Source organism: Mus caroli, chromosome 10 (assembly GCF_900094665.2).
Source record: "Mus caroli chromosome 10, CAROLI_EIJ_v1.1, whole genome shotgun sequence".
NCBI lineage: Eukaryota > Metazoa > Chordata > Mammalia > Rodentia > Muridae > Mus > Mus caroli.
Window position 1 is genome coordinate 120878703 of NC_034579.1, and position 9749 is coordinate 120888451.

Below are 9749 nucleotides of genomic sequence, written 5' to 3' on the forward strand. Positions count from 1 at the left end.
ATCAGATAACCACACCTCCATCAGATGACCACACCCCCCATCAGGTAACCACACCCCCCTCCGCTGACCACACCCCCCATCAGATAACCACACCTCCATCAGATGACCACACCCCCATCGGTTGACCACATCCCCATGACCATAGAATAGCAGTCACTGTTGGGGCAGATAGAGGAGTCCCAGCCACTCACTTCTGACCTCAAAAACCTCATTCCAGCGGGGATTGAGATCTTCCCGAACAACATGGGTCCGGAAACTTTTTCCTGCCACCTTTAGTTTGACGTAGGGGTCTGATTTGCCCTTCACCAGGCCTCCCAAGAAACGGTCTTTGGCAATTAGGTCCTGCGCTTCTAATACATGGATCCGAAGAACATTCTACAGAAGGAACAGATGCTGACCAAAGGGAGCAAGAACTCGCAGAAGCAACCCCTAAAGCAGGTTTGGTGTGGGCAGACAGAGCCTTCTAGTTTCCAGGTATCTATCAATTTACCTCAGTCCCAAAGTGGCTGTTAGGGGTTGTGTGATAGGGCCGAGGTGGGGCATCCACACTGCTGCCTGTCTCTAGGCTCTCACGGTCCCAGTCCTGGGCACCAGGCACAGTGGGGAAGCGGATTTCCGAGTAATCTAAGTATAAGATCTGGAATATAAGAAAGACAGTGTGATTGTACAGCGTGGGCAGGCAGCAGATGAGCTCCTGCGCAGGCGCAAGCGAGGACAGAGCAAGGGCTCAGCTCATTCTGACAGCACAGCACTTTTCGATGTGCCTGCAAATGGTAGCTCCTCTTCCGCGATCTGAATACCAGAGGGTACACAGGTCTCCCAGCCCCCAGTGCTTCCTCTAGAGCCATACCCGCATGACCAGTTTCATGTAGAGCCTGGAGTTTGGGCCTGAGCTGCTGAGCTGGAACCACTGGTCCAGGGTGAGTTCAGAGGCAGTCAACAGGCGCGCAAGAGGGAGAGTCAAGGCCCCTAAAGTCAGGGCTCGGGAGTCGTCCTTCACCTGCCGGCAGCACACAGGAATGGAGGTGAATTGTTTAGAGGAGGAGGCATATTGAGGAAACTATAACACGACTCCAGCTCTGTTCTCCCTCCCGTTACAAACCGTCTTCTTACCATCTTTTGTCAACACCACCACCTCCTCTTCTACCTTTGCTCGTAACGTCCCCAGAGAATGTTTTCAGACTCTCCCCTGCCTATTTCAACCCTACTTACTATCCTTCAGGCTCAGTTGAGATCTTTGTTTGGAATGTTTGAAAAAAAAAAAAAATCTTGCCAGGCGTGGTGGCCCACGCCTTTAATCCCAGCACTCGGGAGGCAGAGGCAGGAGGATTTCTGAGTTCGAGGACAGCCTGGTCTACAGAGTGAGTTCCAGGACAGCCAAGGCTACACAGAGAAACCCTGTCTCGAAAAACCAAAAAAAAAAAAAAAAAAAAAAAAAAATCTTGTGTGTGACATACATGAAATGTGTCCCAAGAGCATGTGTGGAGGTCAGAGGATAATTTTGTGGAGTTGGTTCTCTCATTCCACCTTTATGTATCTCTGGGGATCAAATTCCAGTCGCCAGGCTGTAGATCTATCAACTGAGCCAGTGCTTTGCTGGCCCGCCCCGTCTCCAGGCCCTACTTACTCCAGCCCCCTGTGTCTTCTCTGACGACCTTCAGAGACTGCACCTACATGTTTCCTCTATGAACCTAACCAGCAAGCAAGGAAGGGATGGTACAATGTTTCATGACTGCTCTATGACCTTTAAATGCCAAATGTTAATTTTATTGGGGCACAATCTCCCCACCATAAAAATTACTCATTTCAAGTACAGAGTTACCAATTATAAAAATGAATTTTAAGCCAGGTGTGGTGACACACCTTTACGCACTAAGACAGAGGCCGGTGGATTTCTATGAGCTTGAGGCTAGCCAGGTCTACACAGTGAGACCCTATCAAAAAAAAAAAAAAAAAAAAAAAAAACTAGGGAAGAATTGTTGGCAGGGGTAACTGGGAGGGGGCAGTGAGCGAGATGTAAAGTGAATAAGTAAAGTAATAATAAAAAGTTACAATGGGAGCTGAAGAGATGGCTCAGGGGTTAAGAGCACTGGCTGCTCTTCCAGGGGTCCCGAGTTCAATTCCCAGCAACCACATGGTGGCTCACAAACCACCTGTAACGGGATCTGATGCCCTCTTCTGGTGTGTCTGAAGATAGCTACAGTGTCCTCGTGTACATAAAGTAAATAAATAATTAAAAAAGAAAAAGAAAAGAAAGCAGGGGAAGACATATACCAATAAAGCCTGGGAAGACAGGATGAGGCAGCTCTCACCTGTACATCAAGCTCCTGGCTCCGAGGGTCTTGCAGGAAAAACCGGAATGCCTCTTCCCACACCGGGCTGTTGGTGCTGTAGGTAGCCTGAGGGGGGCAACACAGGACACATGGCCAGTACCATTCCCATGTGGGTTGGAACTCTGAACTAGCAAGCATCCTAAGGCGAGGCCTGCTCCCCCTTATCCTGAAGCAGGGCTGTGCTCACCCCACCTTGCTCTCCTGGGTCACGTCCTGAACTGATAGTTGCACCATGGGGTTGGGTTCCTTGTTGCCTTTCTTCAGCTGTGTTGGGGGAAAGAATGTAGATGTCACCCTTCGAGTGTTGGGTGTCTGCGATCTGATGATGTTAGGTGGATTCAGCAGACTCTTCCTCAAGGTGGACCTGACCCCTCCTGAGAACTGTTGCAGGCAGGGGCATCTGCATCCTCAGCAAAGGAAGAGTGGGCATCCTTTTCCCCCCACCCCACCCCCAGGCTCTGATCCACCTACACCACAAGCCAAACTCACAGGAAGGTCCTGGGCTCGATCCAAGTAGACAACAAGGATGGCAGCTGATGGGGGCTCTGGCCGAGAAGTGATGCCCCGATTCCACTGCAGGACCTGGGAGGAGGAAGCAGTGGTCAGACCTCACCCTCCCGCTCCCGCTGTCCCCAGCCTCCTGTGTCCCATGCAGCTTACCTGGTCCAGCTTCTCTGCATCTGGCAGGAGTGATAGCCATTCTAGTCTCAAGTGAACTTGGCCTTGCCCGCCTTGTAGAGGATACCACTGAAGGGGGTCAAAGGGAGACAAGCGGAGATCAGAGACCACCCAGAAGGCAGCAGTTGTCACTTCCCAGAGAGTGAGATCACTTCCTCTTCTCCCAACTTACATTATCCAAGACTCCAGCCTGTAATACCTTCCCCACGTCCAGCTTCATTCTGGAAGAGGGGGTGGGGAGGAGAGGAGAGGAGAGTGACATAATTAGTAGCAAGCCAGCGGGTTTCCCTCCACTCACCATCCAGGAATAACTGGAGAATCCTTTTTATTTTATTATTTTAAAAAATTCTGTGTGTGGATGTGTACACGTGAGTGCTGGTGCCTAAAAAGGCCAGAGGGATGGAAGCTGGAGATACAGGAGGTTGTAAGCCTCCCTGGGTGCTAGGGATCGAACTCGGGTCCTCTACAAGAGCAGTACACGCTTAGTGGTTACATGGAGGGGAGGGAGGGACAGAGGGACAAAGGGAGGGTGTGTGTTGTGTGTGCATACTCTGCTACTTCCAGAATCTTGGTAACATTGGGACTTTAGAATCTAAAATGGGCAGTCTCACCTTCCCAGAAAATCATCTTTATCTGGATCTTTGTCAAATACCTCCACCTCGATCTCCTGTCCTGGAACCTCGTGGACTATCACCTGGAGAGCACAGAGGACTGTGGTCTTAATGAGCTGTAGCTGTGCAGGCCATCCAGTCAGCAGCTTCTCCCACCATCGCCTCTCAGGGCCTCATGTTGTGTGCACACACAGACACACACACACACACATGCACACACTCGACACACATAGCCATGCACACACACACACATACACACACCCTCACACACATTCCTTGGCTTCCTACCTCATACATTTCTCCCCAGTGAGGGTACACACACACACATACACGTATACACACACATGCACACGCATGCACACACGCCCCTTGGCTTCCTACCTCATACGTCTCTCCCCAGTGAGGGTTGAGCTCCTCATCTATGACACGGCTGCAGAACGTCTGGGTGCCCACGCGGACGAGCGCATAGGGATCCGATTTGCCCTCAATCAGGCCTTTCACATACTTGTCCTTGGAACTCAGACCTCGGGCTGCCAGCAGGTGAATCCGGATAATGCCCTGGGGTCAGGAATCCACCGGTGAGAAACTAAGACCCTAGCATGGGGCCCTTGAGAGAAAGCTCGGTCTTCTCAGAGGTGCCATACCCTGGGTAGTGGGGACCGCAGCTGGGCCACATCTTGAAGGTCAGGCACAAGGGGCACCAACAGTCGGTTAGGGAGCACGAGGAAGGCAGCAATGGAGTCCATGATCATGGTGTCAGAGAGCGAGCTAAATGGGAGAGGGGAGAATGGTTCAATGTCTTAGGGGTTTTTTCCCTACACCACCTGTGTTTCTTCCTGCAGAGAAAGACTTAAACCTTTAAATCTCACTGCATATCTCTGGCTGAGCTGGAATTTGTTGTGTAGCCCTTGTTGGCACTGAACTCCAACCTCCCACGTCCCAGGATTACAGATGTGTGCCACCAACACCTAGTTTGGGAAGTCCAGACCCTTTCTTTATTTCACATTTGTTTTATCTGTGTGTGCACATGCATGCATGCATGCCATAGGGTATGTGTGGAGGTCATAGGTCAGCCACACGGGGCCTATCAGGCTTGGCAGCAAGCACCTCTGCCCACCTCAATCTTTCTTGTTCTTATTGCCCCTGCTTGAAGAGTCTCCATTCCCTACCAAAGTGCCTGTTTCTCCCGCAGAACTAAAAAACCCCAGCCTGAAACTTTCCTGGGGTTTACGTTGGATCTCCGCAGGCACAGTGAGGACTCGGAGGCACGGGCTAAAGTGTCCTACTCTGTATCTCTGAACCCTCTGCCCAGGAATGGGATATTTGGGAGGGTTCTCAATACCTAAGTCCTGGGATATCTAGCAGGTTGGTCATCCCTGTCCAGTTGATGTCAAGCGTCTGGAACAGAAGGGCAGAAGTCAGGACAGATCCTAGAGAGCATGGGCACGCTTAGCCTCTGATCAGTGTTCTCAGTAGTGTCCATAGCTACCTATCTGTACCACTTCCCTTCCCAAACCCACGTCCCATGTCTCCCATCTCCCACCAGTGCTCTCCTTACCGGGCGTTTGATAAAGAACATGGACACAGCCCCCACGATAGGAAGGTCCCCTGTGAGCGGCTCAAGAATCACCCGCAAGACACCATGGAGCTGGAGGGAGAAAAGAAGATGAACACCCTGGGTCCTCTCACACTTCTCAGTTATTCTGAGGCCCCTCCTCTCCAGAGTCCATGACACTTAGAACAAAGACCCTGTAAAAGGGCCCTGATGTCAGCCCCACCTGCATGCCCTTGACTCCGGCTTTGCAGAAGTATTTCTTCACCTCCACGTCAATCTGTACATCACCTACATAGCTGGGAGGTCGTAAGGAAGAGAATAAAGGAGTGAGCACTAGGCTTGGGGAGAGTAGGGGGAGCTGAGTACTCAGGGATGACCAAGACCCTGGCAGGGGAGCAGGGCAGCGGGAAGTTACCTGACATTCAAGTCCAACAGAATCTGATCTTTCCTCTGACTAGGGTGAACTTTGACGCCAATGATTCGTACTGGCTAAAGAGAGAGGAGAGCTCAGGAGAGGTAGGAGGGGAAAAGTGTACTCAGCCCTCGGGGTGCCTCACCACCCCCTATCCACTTTCTCCCACAAGTACCTTTTCACCCAGCTCCACACGTGTGAATGTGAATGTCTGCAGATGAGGGTTAGCTCCCCGGACAGCTGGGGCCACTGTCTCCGCCAGAAGCTTCTCCATATACTGACCTAGGAAGGGCCACACCTGAGCCACGATCTGGGAGGAAAGGAAAGAACACTGTCAGAGGAGAGGCCCTGGGGCCTCCAAAGCAGTGGTTCTCAACCTGTGGGTCGTGACCCTCAGGGGGGTCAAATGGCCCATTCACAGGGGTCATCTAAGACCACTGGAAAACAGATATTTACATTACAATAGAAAATTTACAGTTATGAGATAGCAGTGAAAATAATTTTATGGCTGGGGTCACCACAACATGAGGAGCTGTATTAAAGGGTCTCAGAATCATGAAGCCGAGAGCCACAGGTCTAAAGGCAAGTTCTATCTGGGCGTGACAGCCTACAGCTGCTTTCTGAGGCCCGATGCTGCAGTGGGAGGATCAGTTGAGGCTGCCCTGGGCTCAGTGTCCAGAGCTGAACATGGAGATACGGTCCTTCCGGCTCACCCCATGGGCAGCTCAGGGGACCATGCTCTAGCTGAAACGGAGGTGTGGAAAGGCATCGAAAGAAGAATAAACCCTACCCAGGGGGAAAAAAAAAAAATCAAAGCTCAGGCAGTCCTCACCTTGTTCAGCCATTCGGCCTTTTCCACATCTGGGAAGCTGACCTGGCGGAGAAGAGACAGAAGGCAGAGGCAGTGATGAGCACACTTGGCATCCACGCTTCCTGAGAGGCTCATGGGATGCAGCATGTCCATCTGGCAGGGACTCCTCACACCCAGGGCTTGGGTGGCAAGGTTTCTTCCCTCCCTCTCCCCCACCACATTTTTTTTTTTTGTTCTGATGACTTATTTTATGTGCATTGGTGTTTTGCTTGCATGTATGTCTGTGTGAAAGTATCAGATCCCTAGGATTTCGCAGTGTGAGCTGCCATGAGGGTGCTGAACCCAGGACCTCTGGAAGAGTAGTCAGTGCTCTTAACCAGTGAGCCATCTTTCTACCTCTCCCCCACATGCACACTTTTTTTGTTTGTTTGTTTTAATGACTTATGTGCATTGGTGTTTTGCCTACATGTATATCTGTATGAAGGTGTCAGATCCCTTGACTCTAGAGTTACAGGCAGTGTGAGCAGCCATGTGGGTGCTAGGAATTGAACCCAGGTCCTCTGGAAGAGCAGCCAGTGCTTTTAACCACTGAGCCATCTCTCTACCTCCCCCCCCTTTTTTTTTTTAAAGAAAGTTTGAGTTTATTAAGAGACAGTTTTAGCTGGCCATGGGGACACAAACCTATATTGCCAACACTTGGAAGGTAAACACAAGAGGGCAGGGAGTTCAAAACCAGTCTGGGATATATGAGACTATGAGTTAAACAAAGGGGGGGGGGAGTTGTTTTTCTCTGTTTGTAGATAGGGTTTCATTATGTAGCCCTGGCTGACCAGGAACTCACTATAAAGACCAAGATGTCCTCCAGTTCACAAAAATCCACCTGCTTCTGCCTCCCAAGTGCTAGGATTAAAGGCGTGTCACCACGCCCAGTAAGAAAAAGGTTTCAACACAGATCCAAGCACACAATCCCAGGGGTGGGAGAATTCTTTCCTTAGAACTTGGGGACACTGAGATTTCTTTAATAATGTAGGTAGGATGTGGGGCCACATAGAGATGCCTCAGCTAGCTCAGAGATGCGAAATGGCAGCTTCTGGGGCCAGGGAGGGGGAGGAGTCTTGAAGAGGAGGGTACATTCTTTCAGGAGGAGATCCTGTCAAATCAGAACTCCGGGGGATCCTGGGATGAAGAAGTCCTAGTTCCTTTGTCCAGCCTTCCCTGCTCCCCTGGGACCGGGCGTGGGCTCCAGTATAAGAAGGTGAAGAAGAAACCAAACCCTGATAACCTAGAGACTGGCAGGAAGTCTTAGGCCTGGTGCGCTGGTGCGCTAGTGCCTGCGCTAGTGCCTGCGCAAGCCTCCTCACTCTCTCCCTCATTCCTTTCCTCCCTAGCTCCTTTCTCTCTCTTCCTGAGTGGGAAAGGACACCTGTGCTGTACACGGAGATGGGGAGGTGTTGGGTTAATTCCAAGGATAAAGAGTAGCAATAACAGTTGCTACTTAGGGCACATGAAACCGTTTCTTCTTTTCTCTCCAGGGAATGGCAAGTGTGACTGGTGTCTGCCTCTCTCTACCTGTCACCTCTAAGTGAGAAGAGTAGAGAGGGTACCCCAAAGGGGTTGGTAACCCGCTCAGCTTAGCAAGGTCAGAGGGAGGCATCTTTTCAGCCCAGGAGACAGGGTGTAGTAATGAGGGTCTGGGTCGGCTGAGCAAGCGAGCGAGCGAAGGCTGCCCACAGTCCGGAAAAGGGTGGGGCCGCCCTGGGTACGAGTAAAAAGGAGCAGCGGGAACTACAGCAGCCGCACTACCCTCTTCCCAGAACCCTCCTCCCTTAGCCCAGCAGCCCGGCTGGCTTGAGGCTGGAAGGCGACCGCAATAGGTCATTTCCAGGTGCTGGGACTTAGCGGAAAAATGCTTGCAGGGCTGGGTCTCAGCGGGTACCTAGAGACAAGGCAGGAAACGGAAAACCCTAATGCCCTTAAGTAGATAAAAAGCCTTGAAAGCGCTAGCAAAGGCGAGGGAACCTCTGAGCCATCACGGGGGGGGGGGGGGAGGTGGAGGGATCCCCAGAGGCAGCGCGGCAAAGGCGCGAGTGGCACCAGAAGTCAGGAGGAGCGAGCATTCTACACGCTTGGCTGGGAGCGGCAGCTCAGATGTACTGCTGTAGTCCGAGGAGACCGAGGAAGAAGTCCGGATTCCGTGGAAGGATCCGCTCTGCGGCAAGGGTGGGCGGGGAGAGTGGGTGGCCGCGTCCAGGAGTGGTGCGTCCCAGCACACAAGCGCTAACGGGACGATGTAAAGTCTGGGGGCCGCTGTCCTAAGTGGGGGAGCTGACTTTGTAGGGTGGGAGAGCCCGAGTTGAGGGGCTAGGAAGAGCTATACTGCACCAAGGGCTGAAGTGGTAACTCACCCAGGCAGGTAGTTCCCGGTGGCTCATATAAAGCGTCTCTGCGGTGATCCGCTCCTCGTCATCCAGCAGCTGCCTCGCTGCCCTCAGGCTCCGTTCTTTCCCATCGCGGACCCGGCGCCAGCCCAAGTACAGGGCGAGGCCGAAAAGCACGAAACCTACGCTAAGACCCGCTGCCCCTGCCAGGTACACCGGCACCAGCACCAACAAGCGGCGCCCGAAGGAAGTCAGCACCGCCAGGGCCTCGCTCGCCGCACCTGGGCCGGCAGGTGGGACCCCGGAACCCCCGTCCCGCGTGGAGTCCGTGGCAGGGGGCTGCCCTGAGGGCTCGGGGCCGGCGCCCTCTTCAGGGGAGTGCTCCATGGGGCAGCTTCTGGGAGTGTCCGCCTGAGCAGCTGCAGGCAGCTCAGTGTCTGGTCCAGCTCCCCCACCAGTAATATATGGTGCTCCCCCCGGGACCTCAAGCCCCGCCCCGCCCCTGCCTGTTGGGGCAGCGCCGCGTAGACTTGGGAAGCTCGAGAGGACTTGGGATGGCAGGGCCTCGGTGATTGGACCAGAGGGTCAAGATGGGAGGGTTGGATGGCGGGAAAGGGGGAGGGGGAGAAACCAAAAGACAGTATTTGACTGGTCACGGAGAGAACGGGGCGTAGCGTCCCACTTAAGAGGCGGGAGTAGCTGCTCCTCCCACGTGGGATTGGAGCGCCTGTGGAGTTACGTCATGCAGAGCCGCTACTCTAATTACTGAGTTCAGAGTGAGCTAGAGTTGAGGGTGTATCTTTCCACACGTTCAAATGGTTTGGCAGGGTTTGGTCTGAATCTTAAATATTCTTTGTCAACTTTCCCAGCGTTTGATACTCAGAGAACGTTCGTTTTTGCCTCTAAGAATATTCTTTGAGTTTTTACTGGCTGCCCTTGCGAAACGTTAGGGAAATTAGACCGATTTAGAA

At 52.6% G+C, this 9749-nt stretch overlaps 1 protein-coding gene across 1 annotated transcript in view; it reads right to left on the bottom strand.

Annotated features, from left to right (window-relative positions):
* The window catches only part of Esyt1 (extended synaptotagmin 1), a 15785-nt gene extending 6522 nt beyond the window's left edge, over positions 1–9263 (bottom strand). Inside the window, exons 1-18 of the mRNA XM_021174813.1 lie at positions 8806–9263; positions 6422–6463; positions 5765–5899; positions 5593–5666; positions 5401–5473; positions 5181–5270; positions 4965–5020; positions 4267–4390; positions 4004–4180; positions 3623–3705; positions 3184–3232; positions 2994–3080; positions 2823–2915; positions 2526–2597; positions 2313–2399; positions 851–1000; positions 491–637; positions 199–375 (exon numbers count right to left, since the gene is read on the bottom strand). Of these exons, the coding sequence (XP_021030472.1) occupies positions 199–375; positions 491–637; positions 851–1000; positions 2313–2399; positions 2526–2597; positions 2823–2915; positions 2994–3080; positions 3184–3232; positions 3623–3705; positions 4004–4180; positions 4267–4390; positions 4965–5020; positions 5181–5270; positions 5401–5473; positions 5593–5666; positions 5765–5899; positions 6422–6463; positions 8806–9165 (2076 nt within the window). The 5' untranslated portion in view covers positions 9166–9263. The remainder of the gene's footprint in view (positions 1–198; positions 376–490; positions 638–850; positions 1001–2312; positions 2400–2525; positions 2598–2822; positions 2916–2993; positions 3081–3183; positions 3233–3622; positions 3706–4003; positions 4181–4266; positions 4391–4964; positions 5021–5180; positions 5271–5400; positions 5474–5592; positions 5667–5764; positions 5900–6421; positions 6464–8805) is intronic.
* Between the last annotated feature and the right edge of the window lie 486 nt (positions 9264–9749).